The sequence below is a fragment of the Chiloscyllium punctatum genome, chromosome 11 (assembly GCF_047496795.1).
Source record: "Chiloscyllium punctatum isolate Juve2018m chromosome 11, sChiPun1.3, whole genome shotgun sequence".
Classification (NCBI taxonomy): Eukaryota; Metazoa; Chordata; class Chondrichthyes; order Orectolobiformes; family Hemiscylliidae; genus Chiloscyllium; species Chiloscyllium punctatum.
The window spans coordinates 16,235,975-16,258,870 of NC_092749.1; the positions used below are offsets into that span (position 1 = coordinate 16,235,975).

Sequence of the window (22,896 nt, forward strand, 5' to 3'; positions counted from 1 at the left end):
ATGTCAAATCTTGTGTTCTAAGTAAATGGTCTGGTTTATTCTATTTTAACTCTACTCCTTTAGCTTAGCATACTTTTTTTTATTGTGAATGACAAATCTGGAATAGCGCATGCTTATATTTCAATGAGAGACCAACTTGTTAAAAACCAAATGAAAACAAAACAGAAATATGATCCAACAAGTCAGATTTCTGTCTAGGATCTGATTTGACCAGTAATAGTATCAATTAACATTGGGTAACATTTAAAATTATAATCCACAGACTATTCATTGTTCTGCAAATATGCCACTTGATGCATAGTTGCAATATAATATATATATATATATATATAAAACAGCCTATGTTAAAACTACAGTTTCTGCCAAATTATCTGAGCTAAACTGGGGTAATGATAAGGATGGAACATCGGTGACCCTAGGCTCCGAATAATAAAACTAACCTGTGTTCCTGGTGCTGATCTGATCACTGGAGTTATGGGACATCACTACACATTTTTATAATTGCAAAGTCTGGAAATCCTGTCTCTCTCTCTCATCTATTTCCCCCCAATACACCACAAACATGAGCCTAAAGTAGCTGCTGTTTCAGTAGACTTTGACAAAACTGCCTTCATTTTGCAAAAGCTGGGCCAGTCTTCGGGGGCAAAGTTTGGCGTCCAGTCCTTTGTGACAGGACCATGTCAGAACCATGGCACCAGCATGTACGGGGGGCGAGAAATGCTAGTTCAAAATGGGAAGCAAGGAGAATGCTCCATCTAACCTCCTGAAGAGAGTGGGGAGTAACTTTGGGAGGCAAATGAACAATAAAGTGAAGTAACTGACCAACCAGAGCTTAAAACAAATCCACTGTGCTCTGGAATGCCTTCAAAAGAAATAATAGAAATCTGTTCAATTTCACTTATCCTGTCTCTCCTGCCTCCATCCCTTCCAAATAGACCCAAAAATAACCCTGCTCCTGCCTGACATTGCTGCTGTTTCAGTTGAATTGCACCATGTGGACAAATATCTTTTTATTTTGCAAGAAATGGACCTGCCTTCAGCAGTGAAGTTCCACCACTTCTCCTAAATGTGGCCTTGACTGGCTAGGCTCGTGTGTGAGGATGGATAGAATGATGAACAGGCAGAGACTGGTTGCTGTCCCAAGTAATCACAAAGCGACTGAGCATCGTGCTTCTCCACTGACTCATTACACTAACAGCCCATTAGGAATGTTTAACAAATCCAAGCCTATTTCAGGGGAAGCGTTCTGGAAAAAAAGGTGATCACACAAATACCAAAAGATCACCGTGATCTTGTTATCCTTCCCTTATATCCACACCAGAACCATGCAATTGACTCTTAACTGCCTTCTTAAATGAACTGAACAAGCTACTCAGTTCAAAGGCAATTAGAGATCAGCAACAAATGATGGCCTTGCTGGTGATGCCCAGGTGCCATGACAGAATGAAGGAAAATCAGGCTGTCCTGGATGGTGTGTCACACTGCATGTTGCTGGAATTGTCAAGAGTATTCCAATACAATCTTGACTTGTGATTTTTATAGATGGCGCATAGACTTAAGGGAGTCATGAGGTGGTGTTTGCCACAGAATTCCCAGTCTTTGACTGCATGATAACATTTATTGTCCACAAGCTTTCAGAGCATTGTCCCTCTACTTGACGTAATGAAGGGGCAATGCTCTGAAAGCTTGGGATTTGAAATAACTGTTGGACTAAAGCCTGGTATTGTCTGACTTCTGACCTTGTCCAACCCAGTCCAACACTAGCCTCCACATCATGATAATGTTTATAGACTTGGCCAGTTCATTTTACGGTCAGTGCGTGCACTGTATTAAAAGACCTTGAAGAAGCATCACAATAGCGATAAAAACATTTTGATTGCAGCAAAGTTTTTTTTGTAAGGCCATGTTTCTTTTTGTCCCCCAGCCCAAGACTTTCTAAGCTCCCTGGCTGGATTTCAAAAGATGGTAATGCCATGCTCGAAAAGGTAAAGTAGGACGACTTCACTGTACAAGTTCTTCTGAATGTTGCTTATAATTGTTCACAATTCTCTTGCAGTAAATAATTAGATTAGACTAGATTACTTAGTGTGGAAACAGGCCCTTCGGCCTAACAAGTCCACACCAACCCTCTGAAGAGTAATCCACCCAGACCCATTTCCCTAATATCTTATATTTATCCTTGACTAATCCCCCAAACTTACACATCCCTGAACACCATGGGCAATTTAGCATGGCCAGTTCACCTAACCTTGATCTTTTATTACGTATTGATCCAATACTCAGATTCTTGTTGTCTCTATTTTAAAATAATCATGGCAAGAGCTCCAATCTCTTGTCACACCAAACTTGACAAAGTGCACTGATACTTGAGCCCAAAAGTTAAAAGTTGAGTCAAAGTCCCCAATTTACCTGTCTTTTGGATTCAAGTTAATAAAAAGCACTGATTAGGTTTCTGGACTCAAGACTATTTATTAAAAATAAATCATTTCTAACCCCAGACTAATAAAAATGAACTATCAGCCTATAACACTATTGCTTGAAATTCTTAAACTCCCCATTCTGACTTCTTACACCTCTACACATAGAATCATAGAACTTTACAGTACAGAAGGAGGCCATTCGATCCATTGTGTCTGTACTGGCTTGCAAAACAGCTACCCGGCTAGTCCTGTTCTCCATCTGTAACCATAGCCCCATCAATTCATCATTTTCAAATATACATCCAGTTCTCTTTTGAAGCCTCCTAGGAAATCCAAGTCCTCCACGCTCCACTCTCAAAGGTAGTGCATTTTAATTCTTGAAAGCTTTCTGAGTCAGGAAGTTTCTCCTCATCTCACTCCTAGCTGTCTTGGTGACAATCATGAAATTGTGACCCCCTAGCTACTGGCATAGCAAGTCCTGGAAATAGAATATCCTTCTTTACCCTGTCAAAATTGTTCATATTTTTTTAAGCAGCTCAATAAGGTCACTTTTTAATCTCTGTTCTAAGGAGAATAAGGCCAATTTCTCAAATCTTTCCTTGTATCTAAAATTCCTCATTCCTGGTATCATTCAGTAAATCTCCTTTGCAGCCTCTTCAATGATTTTTGTTTATTTACTCATGGGGCTTGGCCATGAGAAGGTAGTGGTGAGCTTCAGTCCAACTCATTCATATCAAGCAGATATCCCAAATTATTCTAATCCCATTTGCCAGCATTTGGCCCATATCCCTCTAAACCTTTCTTATTAATATACTCATCCAGATGCCTTTTAAATATTGTAATTGTAGCAGCCTCTACCACTTCCTCTGCCAGCTCATTCCATACACGCACTGCCCTCTGTGTGAAAAGTTGCCCCTTAGTTCCCTTTTTAAATCTTTTCCCTCTCATCTTAAACTTATGCATCTGGTTTTGGATTTCCCTACTCTGGGGGAAAAAGACCTTGGCTATTCACTCTCTATCTGTGCCCCTTTGTCTCCTCCGCTCCAGGGAAAGTAGCTCCAGCCTATTCAGCCTCTCTCTGTACCTCAACTCTCCAACCTGACATAGGAGATTGAGATTGGAACCTCCCATGCTGATCATGCCAGTTGGGGAGGTGTTTAAACTCTGAATATGGTACAAGTCTTCTTTCTCACTCCTTCAGAAGCAATTTATTAATTAGTTGTAATTTCTTGCTTATTGTTTTAATAGTGGTGATCTAATGTTTCCATTCTAGGAGCTGAAAGATTGTGCTGGACGAGTATTCGTTGACTCTGTGCCAGAGTTCTGTCTGCCAGAGGTAAAAAAAAACCTTGTGTTTGAGTAACCCTCAGAAGGAGCAGTAGAGTAGAGTACATAAAATCAAGCTACCTGAAAACTGGAGCTGTCTGAAAACTGGACACCTTTTAGATCAGTCTTAAATCAAGTAATTGTTTCCTTAACAATGTATCTTAGCAATTTTGCATGATATAGCTACAGACCAGTAAACATCTTCGCCTGCTGCTTTATCCCATTCTCCAAATTATTCTTGACTATACCGAACTAAGCTTGACTCAAACTATCCACGGCGAAAGTGGGTACTGCAGATGCTGGAGTTTCGAGTCAAGATTAGAGTGGTGCTGGAAAAGCACAGCAGGTCAGGCAGCATCCGAGGAGCAGGAAAATCAACTTTTTGGGCAAAAGGCCTTCACCAGGAATTCCTTTTGCCGGAAACGTCGATTTTCCTGCTCCTCGGATGTTGCCTGACCTGCTGTGCTTTTCCAGCACCACTCTAATCTTGACTCGAACTGTCCGTGCCTGAACTGTCTGACCCAAAATATCTGAAATCCAACAGTCTCTGATTTAAGGTACTGTGTTTGTAGTTCAGTGTTAGTTATGCAGTGTTCCATTTCTGTTGGTACTGGTGCCTCTGGTAGTAAAATTAGCAGACTCCCATTCATACAGCCCCTAACAATAAAATGATGGATCCCCATTCAGGCACTGTCTTCTCCAGCAGTAACAATTTATCTCAGCTGCCATTCATGTATTTGCTTCCTTGACACAGTATACTTTTCTTGGGTCAAGCTGCAGAGCGTCAACACCCGATCAGTCTGACATCAGTACATTGGTGACAATGACTCCAGCAGTTCTGAAAACCATGAGTGTTATTGTCGCTGATCGTGCAGCCAGTGTGACAAAGCGAGATGGGGACCGGGTTTAAACATAAAATATTTCGATTTCCTAAGATTGAGAGAGTGCATTTTCTTAAGCGTATTTCCTTCTCTTTCTGTGTTTGCAAATGATAGTTACACTTGAGCCTGTTTCACTTTAAGGCTGCAATCCTCTTAAATGTTTGTAATGTCCATTACAGACAGAGTTGTTGGACCTCTCCACTGTAGATGTGATCCTGATATCAAATTATCACTGTATGATGGCATTGCCATATATTACAGAGCACACTGGCTTCACTGGCACAGTCTATTCCACTGAACCCACAATGCAGATTGGAAGGTAAGCATTTCTGTTTTTTAAATTTTCTCATTTCACCTTTTCTACCTTTCCATTTGTTCCTGACAATGCTGACTGTGACCATAATGCTATTCCATGTGTAGGGTCTTCCTGTTTGTAACTCTGTCAAAAGTGCCATTCAAGTGTTACTTGCAGGACAAACGTAATGTTTATCTGAAGGCCATCATGTATGGAAACATCACCATTACCAAGTTGGAACAATTTTAAAAGGGGTGCAAGAACAGAGAAATGTTTTGTATAAAGTTTTGATGATTGCAGACAAGTGATTCGCAAAGCAAATGGGATTTTAGGTTTTATAAACATAGGCATAGAATACAAAGTCCAGGGAGGTTTGGTGAATCTTGATAAAACACTAAGTTGGCCTCAGCAGGAGTATTGAGTTCAATTCTGGGCACCAAGTAATGGTTGAAATATGAATTCAATGAATAAATCTGGAGTATAAAACTAGTCTCAGCAATGGTAACCATGATACTACAAGCAATTGCTGTAAATCTGTTCATTAATGGCCTTTATGGAATGAAATCTGCCATCCTGACCTGATCTGGCTTACATATGATTCCAGGTCCACTTGACAGATAAAATGGGCTCTTTTTAGGCACACAAGACTAATAGACCATTCAGCCACTCAAATATTCTAAACTATGATTGATCATATATATCAATACCACTTTCCCATGCTCTCTAGATGAATTGAATTGAACTTATTGTCACGTGTACCGAGGCACAGTGAAAAGCTTTGTCTTGCAAGCAATACAGATCAGAGTTATGTAGCATAGATTAGTAAATAATAGGTAAACAGCAGCAAAAACAAAAACTTAGGTCCAGGTGAATGTGAAGAGTTTAAATGTCCATTCTAACAACAGTAGGGTAGAATCTGTTTCGCAACTGGCTGGTGCGTGTGTTCAGGCTTCTATACCTTCTCCCGATGGTGGAGGTTGTAGAAAAACATTGCCAGGGTGAGATGGACCTTTTTGAATGCTGGTCACCTTTCCTTGATATTGGGCCTGGTAGGTGGATTCTTTGGATGGGGGGTTGACCTTTGTGATTGTCCAGGCCGAGTTCACCACTCTCTGTAACCATCTCCGATCTTGAATAGTACAGTTGCCATACCAGGTAGTGATACAGCCGGACAGAATGCTCTCGATGGTGCACCTATAAAAGTTGGCAAGGGTATTTGCCATCATGCCAAATTTTCTTAGCTGCCTGAGGAAGAGGAGACGTTGTTGGGCCTTTGTAACCAGTGCACCGCATGAAGAGTCCAAGAAAGCTTGATGTCATTCTTGATGTTATTTGGATCTAGAAATTTATCAATTTCTGAATTGAACTTCTCAATGACTAAGTCTCCATAGAGAATTCTGGGCTGTAACAACTCTGAGTGTATTTCCAAAGGTCAGTCAGAGATACTTGATTTGACACAGATTAGTAAAGTAAGTGGAAAGAAGTACAAGGTGAAGAGAGGAAGATTGAAGTTCAGTATAAAAAAGCATTAGAGAAGTGTTGCTTTTTAGTTTTTGGAGCAATTTTTAAAAAGCAATTAATTTCACTTCATTTGAGATCTTGAAGAGAAATACATAAACTATAACCAGAATCATTGTAGGTCTATTTATTCTGCCTTCCTGATAATCCTTTCCAGTCTTGAAGTGTTCTAATAATTGATCTGATGTGGATCATTATTTACTTTTAAACTTTATTCTTGGGATGTGAGAATCGAAGGTATTACTGACAGTTATTGTTCATTCAAGAGGGTGGTGATGAGAATTGTAAAGGAAGTGTCTCTGCAGTGCTGTTAAAAACAGAGATTCAGGATGTTGCCCAGTGGTGATGAAGGTACAGTGATATAAATGTCTCGAGGAGGATAATAACTGACATGGAGGGGACTTAGAACATAGAATCATACAGCACAGAAGTAGACCCTTTAGCCCATCCAGGTAGTATTAGATCCTTTAAAGAACAATTCAGTTAGTCCCAGTCCACTGCTCTTTTCCCAAATCCCTGGAAATTTTTCTTGTTTAAGTACCAATGTTGGCTATCCAGCAATATGTTGGTAAATCAAGGTAAAATACAGAAGCACTGAACAGGCACACAAGACAAATGGCACCTAAAGGAGGAAGTTAATTTTAGGGTTGATCCCTAATGCCTGAACCTGAACATGCATAATTTTATTTTACTTGTCCCATGCTGTAATATGGGTTGCCTGCACAGTTAAGCACATTCACAAAGCAGTAATGTGTAAAGCCATTGATAGTGTTCAGAAATAGGGTTGCAAAATAATCTTGGCCTTAATTGTGACCCCAATGCCTGACACATTTACAGTTTTAGAGACACTTGAGAACAGACGTGCTGCTCTCTGCTGTTCTTTCACAAGATCACTGTTGAACTTCAAGCTTCACTACTTACGAGCTACACATCTCTCAATGACTACTAGCTATGGAATCCTAGCTAGTTAAGATGTGAAAAAACAAAATATAGGAACATAGCTTCTCCCTATAATGATTAAATCTAATGTCAGTTAAACTCCAAACCTTGAAACTATAAAGATCTTAATCAAATGAACAAAGCTTTATTCTACACTCTTCATTTCTTTTCATATTTTTACATTTTACTTCGTATAATCGATAACTTAACTTAAAGGGGAGGCATGGTGTTTCAGTGGTTAGCACTGCTGCCTCACAGTGTCAGAGACCCGGGTTCGATTCCAGCCTTGGGTGATTGTTTGTGTGGACTTTTCACATTCTCCCTGTGTCTGCATGGGTTTCCTCTGGGTGCTCCGGTTTCCTCTCACAATCACAAAGATGTGCGGTTTAGTTGAATTGGGCAATTTAACATGGCCATAGTGTTCAGGGATGTGTAGGCTAGGTGCAAATGTGGGATAATGAGGTAGGGGTGGGTGGGTTACTCTTCTGAGAGTCAGTGTGGATCTGTTGGGCCATAGGGCCTGTTTCCACGATGTGGGGATTCTATGATTAACTCATTTCATCCCTTGTCTATGACCTATCTTGATTTTTAAATTGATTACTTTTTGATAATATAATGGTGTGTGGCCACTGCAGCTCAGTGCATTTCCATTGTAGCAAAATCATCATTTCAATAGTTATATATTTTTTTCTCCTCTCCTATTATTAACAGGCTTCTCATGGAAGAGCTGGTCAACTTTATGGAGCGTGTCCCAAAGCCACAGTCTGCCACCTATTGGAAGAATCGGGAAATGCTCAGGTTAAATAATGAGCTGAATTAAACTGTGACTGTTTTTTCTCTTTACATTTTACAAGTGTTCTTTGACCACTTTTTAATTTTTAGGTGAGCAGATTATGAAAAAACACTCTAATATTAGGAATATTAAGTGAGGAAATGCCTGCAAAATTGCATGGAGTACCCCAATACACTCTGAATGGCTACCCATAACACTTATGGACTTAAAGATTAACTGGATCAGCCACATAAATACAGCGGTTGTAGTATGTATTGTACTATCTATAATGTGCACTGCAGTAACTCCCCAAGGAGGCAAATCCCAAAGGCATGACCTCAACCATTGAGAAGAACTACGATACCAGGAGCAGGGAAACATCATAATTTGTGACCTCCCCTCCAAGCCATACAACATCCTGATTTGGAAACCTCCATCCGCCATGGCCAGGGCCTCCAAGCCCTCTGTTTTTTCCTCTCCAGATGTCCCCAACAGTACCCTTCCACCGACCCACTCATTCTTTTGGCCGAACTGGTCCTCACCCTTAACAATTTCTCCTTTGAATCCTCCCACTTCCTCCAGACCAAAGGGGTAGCCATGGGCACACGTATGGGCCCCAGCTATGCTTGTCTCTTTGTTGGCTACGTAGAGAGTTGATCTTCCGTAATTACACCGGTACCACTCCCCACCTCTTCCTCTGCTATATTGATGACTGCATTGGCGCCACCTCGTGCTCCCGCGAGGAGGTTGAGCAATTCATCAACTTCACCAACACATTCCACCCTGACTTTAAATTTATCTGGACCATCTCTGACACCTCCCTCCCCTTCCTGGACCTCTCCATCTACATTAATGACGACTGACTTGACACTGACATTTTTTACAAACCCACCAACTCCCACAGCTACCTGGATTATACCTCTTCCCACTCTACCTCTTGCAAAAATGCCATCCCGTATTCCCAATTCCTCCGCCTCTGCCGGATCTGCTCCCAGGAGGACTAGTTCCACCACAGAACACACCAGATGGCCTCCTTCTTTAGAGACCGCAATTTCCCTTCCCACGTGGTTAAAGATGCCCTCCAACGCATCTTGTCTACATCCTGCACCTCTGCCCTCAGACCCCACCCCTCCAACTGTAACAAGGACAGAACGCCCCTGGTGCTCACCTTCCACCTTACAAACCTTCGCATAAACCAAATCATCCGCCGACATTTCCGCCACCTCCAAACAGACCCCACCACCAGGGAAATATTTCCCTCCCCACCCCTTTCCGCCTTCCGCAAAGACCGTTCCCTCCGTGACTACCTGGTCAGGTCCACACCCCCCTACAACCCACCCTCCAATCCTGGCACTTTCCCCTGCCACCGCAGGAACTGTAAAACCTGCGCCCACACCTCCTCGCTCACCTCTATCCAAGGCCCTAAAGGAGCCTTCCACATCCATCAAAGTTTTACCTGCACATCCACTAATATCATTTATTGTATCCGTTGCTCCCGATGCGGTCTCCTCTACATTGGGGAGACTGGGTGCCTCCTAGCAGAGCACTTTAGGGAACATCTCTGGGACACCCACACCAATCAATCACACCGCCCCCTGACCCAACATTTCAATTCACCCTCCCACTCTGCCAAGGACACGGAGGTCCTGGGCCTCCTTCACCGCTGCTCCCTCACTACCAGACGCCTGGAGGAAGAAAACACCTCGTCTTCCGCCTCGGAACACTTCAACCGCAGGGCATCAATGTGGACTTCAACAGTTTCCTCATTTCCCCTTCCCCCACCTCACCCTAGTTCCAAACTTCCAGCTCAGCACTGTCCCCACGATTTGTCCGGACTTGTCCTACCTGCCTATCTCCTTTTCCACTTATCCACTCCACCCTCTCCTCCCAGCCCTATCACCTTCATCCCCTCCCCCACTCACCCATTGTACTCTATGCTACTCTCTCCCCAGCCCCACCCTCCTCTAGCTTATCTCTCCATGCTTCAGGCTCACTGCCTTTATTCCTGATGTCTGGCTTTTGCCCAAACGTCGATTTCGCTGCTCCTTGGATGCTGCCTGAACTGCTGTGCTCTTCCAGCACCACTAATCCAGAATCTGGTTTCCAGCATCTGCAGTCATCGTTTTTACCTTGGAAACCTTTAAGTCATTTCTTTATCATCAGTGAATCATGATTGTGGAACTCACTCTGTAATGGGACTGTGAGTGCGTCTACACCATATAGACTGGGGCAGTTCAAAAAGGTAGCTAATCACCACCACCTCCAGAGCAATAGGAATGGGTAATAAATACTGACCTTGCCAGTGATGCCATCATCCCATTTTTTCAAATATATGTGGTGAGTGCCAGTGTGAGGCAGGATTTCCTCTTGTTTCTGTATGTTTGCAGCAGCATAAATATCGGTTGAAATTGCCCAAGCCTGCTGTTTAATATGCAATTGAATAGTCACTAAGTAGTCATGCCCTAGTCTTGGATGTCTGTCATCTTTTAAGGTGTGGCCTGCCTTGTCATTGCCAACAGAAAATGTCGAAGACCTGTAAAGTCAGCTGTAAACACTGCCTCCAGTTTGAATAGGCTATTGCATGTGAGGAATTTCCAGCTCCTTACATCATCTTAACCATGCCTCTGTCCTTCCCTCCCTTTTTCATTAGGAAGTGAGTTCAGTGAGTCATTTGGAACATGGAAGGGTGCTATTTGTTCTAAATAAGCTGCTCTCCACTCAGTCCCATCCCTGAGTCTAGATGCTGGAAAAGCACAGCACGTCAGGCTGCATTCGAGGAGCAGGAGAATCGATATTTTGGGCATAGCCCTTCATCAGGAATCATGCCCGAAACATCGATTCTCCTGCTCCTCGGATGCTGCTTGACCTGCTGTGCTTTTCCAGCACTACACTCTCGATTCTGATCTCCAGCATCTGCAGTCCTCACTTTCTCCTCCCAGTCCCATTCCTGACTCAATGCCTGTAGTGCTCTAAGTTGTCATCCAACATTGTTTTGAAATCATTGTTTCTGGTTCCACATAGGAAATAGGAGTAGGTCATTCAACAAGATCATGGCTCAACCTGGGAATCTTCCTCTCGACTCATTTGCATCTTTCCCACACTATCTTAAATCTCTGTTCCATTAAACTTGTGTTCTTGGCTGGCGATGTTCAATTGAAACTTTTTACATAAGAAAGTCTTCGATATTTGTGAAATACAACAAAGGAATCTGAAGCAAAAACAGAAATTGCTGAAGAAGCTCAGCAGGGCTGGCAGCATCTCTGGAGAGGAGGGAAAGTTAATATTTTGAGTCCAGTGATTTTTGTTCCTCCCTCTTTCGCTCTGTGTCTAACTGCCGCAGTCTATCCAGCACAGAGAGGGTGAGACAGAGACTCGATTCTTATTTATTGCTACCAGTCTTCTGAATCACCTACATTCTACTTTTAGTAATGAGCTCCTTTGTGTGGACGTGATTTTTCTTTGCACAGTATCATGGTTCAGCACTGTACTTCGCCCTCATGAGCCTCAGTCAACTATCTTTGTGTAACTCCACCAAAATATCCTTCTGTTCCTTTCTCATTGTTTTTAAGCTTCTCCTTCAATGGAAATTGCTGTTATCTCAGCTACCCCTTGTGGTTGAAAATCCATATTTTAACCACTCTCTGGGTAAAGAGGTGTCTCTTGAATTCCCTATCATTATTATTCATTGTCTATCCTGTTCCTGCTTTCAGGCACTTACCTGCACCTCTAAAGGATGCTGTAGAAGTTTTAACATGGAAGCGTTGTTACAAAATGCCAGAGGTTAACTTGGCCCTAAGCAAGGTTCAGCTCGTAGGGTATTCTCAGAAAATAGTAAGTATTTATTTATTATTCAAACTTAGTGGGTGGAGGAAATACAATGGTGAGAATGCAGAGCAAAATTGTCAACAGTTCGGTCAATCCCTTGGGTAAACCGTTTCACCTCAGTATTTTGCTTTGAGTTTTGTCTTCCAGTAGTTGTGGAGTTTTGTGTTTTTTCCTTTAAGGTTTATTTCTGGGGAGAGAGCAGCACAATGGTAACATCACTGGTCTTGTATCCAGAAACCCAGGTTAATATTCTGGAACAGCTCAGCAGATCTGGTGGCATCTGTGAAGAGAAATCAAAGTAAACATTTCAGGTCCAGTAACCCTTCCTTGGAAACTGTTCTGAGGAAGGGTTACTGAACCCAAAATGTTAACTTTGATTTCTTTTCACAGATGTTGCCAAATCGGCTGAGTTTTCCAACAACTTCTGTTTTCGTTTCTGATTTAGAGCATCCGCAGTTCTTTTGGTTTTCAATATTCTGAGATCACAGGTTCATGTCCCACCACAGCAATTGGTGGAATTTCAATTCAATTCTCGGTAATGGTGGCTATGAAGCTATCATAGTCATACAGCATGGAAACAGACCCTTCGGTCCAACTCATCCAAGCTGACCAGATATCCTAAACTGATCTTGTGCCATTTTGCCAGCATTTGGCCCATGTCTCTGTCAACCATTCCTATTCACGTACCCGTCCAGCTGTAATTGTACCAGCTTCCATCAGTTGTTGTAAAAACCCAACTGGTTTTCAAAGGTCCCTTTAGGCTTGGGAATCAGCTATCCTTATGCAGTCTGGCTTACTTGTGACTCCAGGCCCACAGCAATATGGTTGATTCCAAACTGTCTTGTGAATTTGCCCAATATGCCACTCAGTGCAAGAACAAAGTAATGATAGGCAACAAATTCTGGCCTTACTAGTGACACCCACATCCCATCAAAGTATTAAAAAAACTTCCTAACTGATTATGTTATTTTATGTAAATTCATTGAATTCTTCGAGAAGAAGAACGGCAACTTTTTCACACAGAGTAGTTCATGCGTGGAATGAACAGCCAGAGGAAGTGATGAATGCAGATACAGCTACAACATCTAAAAGACATTTGGACAGATACATGGATAGGAAAGGTTTAAAGTGATATGGGCCAAATGCAGGTGAGTGAGACTACTTTAGTTTGGGAAACTTGGTCAGCATGGATGATTTGGACTGAAGGGTCTGTTTCTGTGCTGAATGACTCTGTAAGAAACTAAATTCCTATAGGTGAAAATGATTCCATCTAATCAACACAGATAATCAGTTACGGTTTTGAAAACTAGCTTAAATATATTTAGTTTAAAATCATGCTACACTGGGTTATGGTCCAGCATGTTTGTTTGGAAGTGGGGGCTTTTGCAGTACTGCACCTTTGTCAGGTGGCTGGTGGGGCAGGATCGTGAGACACGGAATTTGTGGTGGAAGATTAAGGTGTCGTGCAGCTGGTGCGATGTGTTAAGTGGACCTGGATTGCTGTTGGGTCTTTGGTCGCTTGGAGTGGAGTTGCGGATTTCGACTCATTGATGTGTAAATCCCACAACTACTTTCAATATGTCTCTGAAGTCATTAGTATTAAGTTAGCCGAGAGCAGTGTTTTGTAGAGGAATAAGAAGATACTATTTTTTGGGTTTGTAGACAGTAGAAGCAAAAATGGCCTTTAGTAGAGTGATATGCTCTTCTTGTCGGATGTGGGAGTTTAGGGAGAGTTTGTATAACTGAGGAGTATATCTGCAAAACATGTCGTTGGTTGCGAATTCCATCAGATAGGATGGATCAGTTGGAGTGACAGTTAGAGGCAATGAGGAATTTACGAGAGCAAGGTGGTGTGATGGATGGCAGTTATAGGAAGGGAGAAAAGCCACAGCTACAGTCACATAGATGGGTTAACTTCAGGAAAGGTAAGAGAGGTAGGCAGGTAGCGCAGGAGTCTTCTGTGGCTATCCCCATTTCAAACAATTATGCTGTTTTGGAAAATGTAGGGGGTGATGGATCCTCAGGGAAATGTAGCACGAACAGCCAAGTTTCTGGTACCGAGACAGGCTGTAATATAATGAGGGGTACGTTGGGTTCCAAGCGATCGATTATGTTAGAGGACTCTCTAGTCAGAGGCACAGACATTTGTTTCTGTGACCCTGTGGGGGTGGTGGGGGGAAGCGACCCAAGGGGATAGTGAGGAAAGAGGTCAATTTGAGACTGGTTGAGAAAAGAAGCGAGTCAAGCATTCGGGGTAGGCATGGACAAAGCAGAGAACAAGGTAGGACTGATCAATTAAACTGCATTTATTTCAATGCAAGAGGCCTAACAGGGAAGTCAGGTGAACTCGGGACTGGGATATCATAACAATTACAGGAATGTGGCTCAGGGATGGACAGGACTGGCAGCTTAATGTTCCAGGATACAAATGCTACAGGAAGGATAGAAAGGGAGGCAAGAGAGGAGGGGTAGCAGCATTTTTGACAAAGGATAGCAGTACAGCTGTGCTGAGGGAGGATATTCCTGGAAATACATCCATTTGGGTGAAACTGAGAAATAAGAAAGGGATGATCACCTTATTGGGATTGTATTATAGATCTCCTAATAGTCAACAGGAATTTGAGAAACAAATTTGTAAGGAGATTTCAGTTATCTGTAAGAATAATAGGGTGGTTATGGTAGGGAATTCTAACTTTTCAAACAAAGACTGGGATTGCCATAGTGTTAAGGGTTTAGATGGAGAAGAATTTGTTAAGTGTGTACAAGAAAATTTTCTGATTCAGTATGTGGATGTACCTACTAGAGAAGGTGCAAAACTTGATCTACTCTTGGGAAATAAGGCAGGGCAGGTGACTGAGGTGTCAGTGGGGGAGTACTTTGCGACCAGCGACCATCATTCTACTAGTTTTAAAATAGTGATGGAAAAGGATAGACCAGATCTAAAAGTTGAAGTTCTAAATTGGAGGAAAGCTAATTTTGATGGTATTAGGCAAGAACTTTCAAAAGATGATTGAGGGCAGATGTTTGCAGGTAAAGGGACGACTGGAAAATGAGAAGCCTTAAGAAATGAGATAACTTGAGTCAGAGACAGTATATTCCTTTTGGGGTGAAAGAAAAGTCTGGAAGGTACAGGGAATGCTGGATGACTAGAGAAATTGAGGGTTTGGTTAAGAAAAAGAAGGAAGCATATGTCAGGTATAGACAGGATAGATCGAGTGAATCCTAAAAGCAGTCAGAATATACTTAAGGAAATCAGGAGGGCAAAAAGGGGACATGAGATAGCTTTGGCAAACAGAGTTAAGAAGAATATAAAAGGTTTTTATAAATACATTTAAGGACAAATGGGTAATTAGGGAGAGAATAGGGCACCTCAAAGATTAGCAAGAAAGCCTTTGTGTGGAGCTGCAGGAGATGGGGGAGAAACTAAATGAGTACTTTGCATCAGTGTTTACTGTGGTGAAGGGCATGGAAGATATAGAATGTAGGGAAAAAGATGGTGATATCTTGAAAAATGTACATATTACAGAGGAGGAAGTTTTGAAAAGCTTAAGTGGATAAATCCCCAGGACCTGATTAGGTGTACCCTAGAACGCTCTGGGAAGTTAGAGAAGTGATTGTTGGGCCCCTTGCTGATATATTTATATCATCAATAGTCACAGGTGAGGTGTCAGAAGACTGAAGGTTGGCTAACTGTTTAAGAAAGGTGGTAAGGACAAGCCAGGGAGCGAAAGGCTGATGAGCCTGATGTCAGTGGTGGGCAAGTTGTTGGAGGGAATCCAGAGGGACAGGATTTACATGTATTTGGAAAGGCAAGGACTGATTAGGGATAGTCAGCATAGCTTTGTGTGTGGGAAATAGTGTCTCACTAACTTGATTGAATTTTTTGAAGAAGTAACAAAGGATTGATGAAGGCAGAGCGGTGAACGTGATCTATATGGACTTCAGTATGATGTTCGACAAGGTTCCCAGTGGGAGACTGGTTAGCAAGGTTCGATCTCGTGGAATACAGGGAGAACGAGCCAGTTGGATACAGAACAGGCTCAAAGGTAGAAGACACAGGGTGGTGATGGATGGGTGTTTTTCAGACTGGAGACCTTTGACCAGTGGAGTAGTTAGCAAGTTTGCAGATGATACAAAAATTGGAGGTGTAGTGGACAGTGAGGAAGGTTACCTCAGATTACAACGGGATTTTGTTCAGATGGGCCAATGGCTGAGGAGTGGGTGGCACGGTGCCACAGTGGTTAGCACTGCTGCCTCAGCGCCAGAGACCCGGGTTCAATTCCCGCCTCAGGCGACTATCTCTGTGGAATTTGCACATTCTCCCCGTGTCTGCGTGGGTTTCCTCCGGGTGCTCCGGTTTCCTCCCACAGTCCAAAGATGTGCAGGTTAGGTGAATTGGCCATGCTAAATTGCCCATAGTGTTAGGTGAAGGGATAAATGTAAGGGGGTGGGTTGCGCTTCGGCGGGTCGGTGTGGACTTGTTGGGCCGAAGGGCCTGTTTCCAAACTGTAAGTAATTAATCTAATCTAATCTTTAAAAAAAGTCAGATAAATGCGAGGTGTTGCATTTTGGGAAAGCAAATCTGAGCAGGACATATACACTTAATGGTAAGGTCCTAGGGAGTATTGCTGAACAAAGAGACCTTGGAGTGCAGGTTCATAGCTCCTTGAAAGTAGAGTCGCAGGTAGATAGGATAGTGAAGGAGGCGTTTGGTATGCTTTCCTTTATTGGTCCGAGTAGTGAGTACAGGAGTTGGGAGGTCATGTTGTGGCTGTACAGAATGTTGGTTAGGCCACTTTTGGAATATTGTGTGCAATTCTGGTCTCCTTCCTGTTGGAAAGATGTTGTGAAACTTGAAAGGGTTCAGAAAAGATTCACAAGGATGTTGCCAGGGTTGGAGGGTTTGAGCTATAGGGAGAGGTTGAATAGGCTGGGGCTGCTTTCCCTGGAGCATCGGAGGCTGAGGGGTGATCTTATAGAGGTTTACAAAATTGAGGGGCATGGATAGAATAAATAGCCAAATCTTTTTCCTGGGGTCGGGAAGTCCAGAACTAGAGGGCATAGGTTTAGGGTGAGAGAGGAAAGATATAAAAGAGACCTATGGGGCAACTTTTTCATGCAGAGGATGGTGTGTGTATGGAATGAGCTGCCAGAGGAAGTGATGGAAGCTGGTACAATTATAGCATTTAAAAGGCATCTGGATGGGTATATGAATAGGAAGCGTTTGGAGGGATATGGGCCGGGTGCTGGCAAGTGGGACTTGAGGTTGGGGTGTCTGGTTGGCATGGACGAGTTGGACCTAAGAGACTGTTTCCATGCTGTACATCTCTATGACTCTATGATAGTCTTGACTAGATGAATATTTTGATCAAACAAAAACCAGATCAATGCATATTTTCTCTCCTGATTGTTAGTTGATAAATAGAAATGTTTTTGCACACAAGCTATGTGTACAGAATTGGGAGAGGTTTACAGCACCGAGGCTTGATCCTGAACAGTATAATGATAGTTGATGTGGGAAATGTTTAATGAAAATGCCTGATTCAATGTGATAACATTTTGCCCTTCTATAGTTCCTTTAACTTAGATGCATGCACCTCTAGAGGCTTTTTGGAGAATGTGTTGTCTGGTCTACTCTGCAGTTGGAGTCAAAACCAAACATAATCGTCAGTTGAAAAGAGAATTGTTGGACCAGGACGTGCTGATGTCTTTCACCCACTATTGTGTGGAGTAATGTAAATTCTGTCCTTATCTCTACACATTTACATTAGAAGTTCCCATATTAACATTTATACTGCATTCTACTTGTATACACTGTATTTAAACCATCCCACCAGTGATTGTGTTGAATCACTTCCACTTCCAGGAAGATGTAAGTAGAGTGTGACCAGTTTACCATGTAAACATAGATGTACAAGTTTATAATGAAAAATGTTCATAGAAATTGCTTGAAAATACAGAATTACTTTCCCACATATATGTTTATTTCTATTAGAAACTATGAAATCAATTTTCTATTGAAGTCAAGTAGAACATTTCAGATACTCTCATCAGGAATTAGGCCTTCAGCGTTAGTACTGATATCTATCAGGCAATTACTATCACACCACTGCCTTCTACATCCTTCCACTAATGGAAGGAGAAGAAAGTCAGCCAAACATTAGTTGCTGATCACCATCAAAAAGAGCATTGCTGGAAGCATGTAGATGTGGATTTTGGATGAAGCCATATGTGAAGATCCGATGGTAGAATAGCCTACCAAAGTTGACTATCTTAGTGGACAGACTAACTCATCATTGCTTTCAGAAAGTGAGTGGGGAGCAGGCTCGTTTAAAGATGAGCATAGAGTCATAGAGATGTCCAGCATGGAAACAGACCATTCGGTCCAACCTGTCCATGCCAACCAGATATCACAACCCAATCTAGTCCCACCTGCCAGCACCCGGCCCATATCCCTCCAAACCCTTCCTATTCATATACCCATCCAAATGCCTCTTAAATGTTGCAATTGTACCAGCCTTCACCACATCCTCTGGCAGCTCATTCCATACACATACCACCCTCTGCGTGAAAATTTTGCCCCTTCAGGTCTCTTTTATATCTTTCCCCTCTTACCCTAAACCTATGCCCTCTAGTTCTGGACTCCCCGACCCCAGGGAAAAGACTTTGTCTTTTTATCCTATCTATGCCCCTCATAATTTTGTAAACCTCTATAAGGTCACCCCTCAGCCTCCGACGCTCCAGGGAAAACAGTCCCAGTCTGATCAGCCTTTCCCTGTAGCCCAGATCCTCCAACCCTGGCAACATCCATGTAAATCTTTTCTGAACCCTTTCAGGTTTCACAACATCTTTCCGATGGAAAGAGACCAGAATTGCATGCAATATTCCAACAGTGGTCTAACCAATGTCCTGTACAGCCGCAACATGACCTCCCAACTCCTGCACTTAATACTCTGACCAATAAAGGAAAGCATACCAAATGCCGCATTCACTATCCTGTCTACCTGCGACTCCACTTTCAAGGAACTATGAACCTGCACTCGAAGGTCTCTTTGTTCAGCAATACTCCCTTGGACCTTACCATTAAGTGTATAAGTCCTGCTCAGATTTGCTTTCCCAAAATGCAGCACCTCGCATTTATCTGAATTAAACTCCACCTGCCACTTTCTGGATTAGTGGTGCTGGAAGAGCACAGCAGTTCAGGCAGCATCCAAGGAGCAGGCGAAATCGACATTTCGGGCAAAAGCCCTTCATCAGGAATATTCCAGAATCTGGTTTCCAGCATCTGCAGTCATTGTTTTTACCTCCACCTGCCACTTCTCAGCCCATTGGCCCATCTGGTCCAGATCCTGTTGTACTCTGAGGTTGCCCTCTTCACTACACCTCCAATTTTGGTGTCATCTGCAGACTTACTAACTGTACCTCTTATGCTCGCATCCAAATCATTTATGTAAATGACAAAAAGCTGTTTATGCTGTTAATTGAGTTCTGTTCTTTTCTGTGGGATATCAGGAGCTTTTCGGTGCAGTACAGATCACTCCACTCAGCTCAGGTTACTGTTTGGGCAGCTCCAATTGGATCATCCAGTCGCACTACGAGAAAGTGGCTTATGTGTCTGGATCCTCATTGCTCACCACACACCCACAGGTAACTACCTCCTCCATCACTGGTCCCTTCTTACTAGTGGGACATTGATGCTGTAATGGGAATGTCACTAGACTAATAATCCAGAGGCAAAGACTAATGCTTTGGTGAGAAAGGTTCTGTTAAACGGAATTTAAATTCAGTTAATAGATCTGGAATTGAAAGCTAGTCTCAATGATGGTGAGCATGTAGCTATCGTTGATTACCATAAAAACCAACCTGATTCACAAGTGTCTTTTAAGAAAGGTAACCTGCCATCCTTACCCAGTCTTCAGACCCACAGCAATGTGGTTGACTAATAGTTGCCCTCTTAAATGGCTGAGCACGCCACTCCATTCCAAGATAAGTTGGGATTGTCAACAAATGTTGGTCTTGCTGGTGATGCCCACATTCCACTGGGGGGAGACAAAAATGACTGATGCAGCACCTTTAACACATCAAAACATCTCAAGATGCTTAACAGGAGCTTTACCCTCTTGTGACACCAAGCTGATGAAGGACAGATGGCCAAAAGCTGCTTTAGAGAAGTGAGTTTTAAAGAGCACTTAAAGGAAATAAACAACAGGAAATATTAGTAAATGGGAGGAAAAGTTAAGAACTCATGCTAGTTCTCAATGTTGAGCTACAGCTGTTTCAAGAAGGAAGAAAAATTGATTAAAAAAGAACAAATATGTTTCATTTCAGCCCATGGAGCAAACCTCCCTGAAAAATAGTGATGTCCTCATCCTGACTGGACTGACGCAGATTCCGACCGCTAATCCTGATGGCATGTTGGGTGAATTCTGCAGTAACCTAGGTAACAGACTCGGAAGAAGGTTTGTTAAGATCCAGGACCTCATGTTGCTCAGTCCTGTGCCTCCCTGGAGTGTGTTTTGTTTTTAAGCCCTCTCTGTTGGAAATGTACGTAGAACATAGAACAGTACTACACAGTATAGGTCCTTCAGACCTCAATGTTGTGCCGGCCTTTTATCCTACTCTAAGATATGACTAACCTACATATCCTTCATTTTCCTATCTTCCATGTGCCTATCCAAGAGTCGCTTAAATGTCCCTATTATATCTGACTCTACTACCACCGCTGACAGTGCATTGCATGCACCCACCACTCTGCGTGAAGAACCTACCTCTGACATCTCCCTTAAACTTTCCTCCACTTACATTAAAATTATGCCCCCTCGTCTCTAACTATCCACTCTATCTATGCCTCTCAACATCTTGTACATCTCTATTAAGTCACCTCTCATCCTTCTTCACTCCAATGAGAAAAGCTCTTGCTCCTTCAACCTTTCTTCATTAGACGTGCCATCCTGTCCAGGCAGCATCCTGGTAAATCTCTGAACCCTCTCTAAAGCTTCTACATATTTCCTATAATGAGGCGACTAGAACTGAAAACAATATTCCAAGTGTGGTCTAACCAGGGCTCTATAGAGCTGCAGCATAACCTTGTGGCTCTTAAACTTAATCCCCCTGCTAATGAAAGCCAACACACCATATGCCTTCTTAACAACCCTATCAACTTTGGTAGCAGCTTTGAGGGAGCTATGGACATGGACCTCAAGATGCCTCTGTTCCTCCACATTGCCAAGAATCCTGCCTTTCACCGTGTCATCTGCACTCTAATCCGACCTTCCAAAGTGAATTACTTCACACTTTTCCAGGTGGAATGCCATCTGCCACTTATCATCTCAAGATCAATGTTATATTTCGAAGCATCTCCAAAGTTGGGCTTGCTTAGTACAGTGGGTTTGTCCTTCTGTCTTCAAGTGAAACTGATGTCTCTGTTGAACCCACAGTAAAACGCTGTGAAGTCTGACAAAGGGGGCAAAAAGAGTTAGATCTCTCCAGTGTGGGAGCAGGCCATTTGGCCCATCAATTACACACTGACCCTCTGAAGAGCACCCAACGCAGATCCATCACCCCTTCCTATTCGTGCGTCCCTCCATTTCCCATGGCTAATCCACCTAACATACACATCTCTTGATACTATGGGCAATTTCCCATGGCCAATCCACCTAACCTGCACATCTTTGGACTGTGGGAGGAAACTGGAGCATCGAGAGAAAACTCACCCAGGGACAATGTGCAAACTCGACACAGACATTCACCCAAGGGTGGAATTGAACCTGGATCCCTGGTGCTGTGAGGCAGCTTTGCTAACCACTGTGCCACCATGTCTCCCACAGGTCATGTCACATGTCACAGAAGTTTTATAGTGAAGACCCTTCACACCCGTGCTGACCCTCCTGAGGAGTGATTTGTGTCCTACCGACTCTGTTCGCTCGACATATATCTTACATTCCAGCTCTTCAGATGTTCAGAAAATGTAGAAAATATTGTGCATAAAAGGGGGCCACTATGTGCTGACTGGAAAACAAGCTAACCAGCCTGCTTCTATTTACCAGCACTTGGTCTGTATCCCCAAAGATTACAAAACTACAGGTGCACATCTAGGCATCTTTTCAATGAGTCATCTTCTAGGTGAAAAATCCTTTCTTTAATGCCCCTGCAATCCTTCGACCAAACATCTTAAATGATGCTGCCTAGTCATTAGCCTCTGTGCTGAAGGAAATAGGTCCTTCCCATTCACTATATCCAGGCCTCTCACAAACCTGTACATGTCACTCAGGTTCACCCTCACCTTGCTCTGTTGTAAACCTGACGATCGCTGAAAAAAGAACGTTTGCACATTTTAATAAAAAAAGGCCAAGCAATTTTAAAAAACAGTATCAACTTTTATATCCCTTCTCAAGCTTTTGCCGTTGGTGTAAACTCACAGAGCAGCATTATCCAGCCTTGCTGGTGAAGAAAACAAAATCTTTCCAGTCTAAAAGCCTCGTGTGGGTTTTACTTTATTTGCCCTCAGCTGTGACTGTCCGAAGTGGTGGGAATGTCCTGGTTCCATGCTACCCCTCAGGAGTAATTTACGACCTTCTGGAATGTCTGTATCAGTACATCGACTCAGCCGGACTCTCCACTATCCCATTTTATTTCATCTCTCCTGTGGCCAACAGCTCGCTGGAGTTTTCCCAGATCTTTGCAGAGTGGTGAGTATGTGACAACTGTCGATTTCATGAACTGAGTGCTCAAATGTGTCCATTTCATTGTTGACACTAGGAAAGACAATTGGTATGCATCCTTGCAGGTTTTTGGTGTGACATTTGGGACCACTTTTTAAAAAAAATTCTTGCACCTAGCCAGTGAACATCCTGTGTGTCAGGCCAAAGTCACTTTTATTTCCAGTATTGTATTTAGCTGAATTCAGATTCTCAGGTTGGT

At 42.8% G+C, this 22,896-nt stretch overlaps 1 protein-coding gene across 1 annotated transcript in view; it reads left to right on the plus strand.

The window, feature by feature from the left end:
• Nucleotides 1-22,896, plus strand: part of ints9 (integrator complex subunit 9) — a 38,556-nt gene that overhangs the window by 5,872 nt on the left and 9,788 nt on the right. Inside the window, exons 3-10 of the mRNA XM_072580357.1 lie at nucleotides 1,925-1,985; nucleotides 3,694-3,756; nucleotides 4,807-4,946; nucleotides 8,091-8,177; nucleotides 11,862-11,982; nucleotides 19,489-19,623; nucleotides 20,305-20,416; nucleotides 22,484-22,664. Of these exons, the coding sequence (XP_072436458.1) occupies nucleotides 1,925-1,985; nucleotides 3,694-3,756; nucleotides 4,807-4,946; nucleotides 8,091-8,177; nucleotides 11,862-11,982; nucleotides 19,489-19,623; nucleotides 20,305-20,416; nucleotides 22,484-22,664 (900 nt within the window). The remainder of the gene's footprint in view (nucleotides 1-1,924; nucleotides 1,986-3,693; nucleotides 3,757-4,806; nucleotides 4,947-8,090; nucleotides 8,178-11,861; nucleotides 11,983-19,488; nucleotides 19,624-20,304; nucleotides 20,417-22,483; nucleotides 22,665-22,896) is intronic.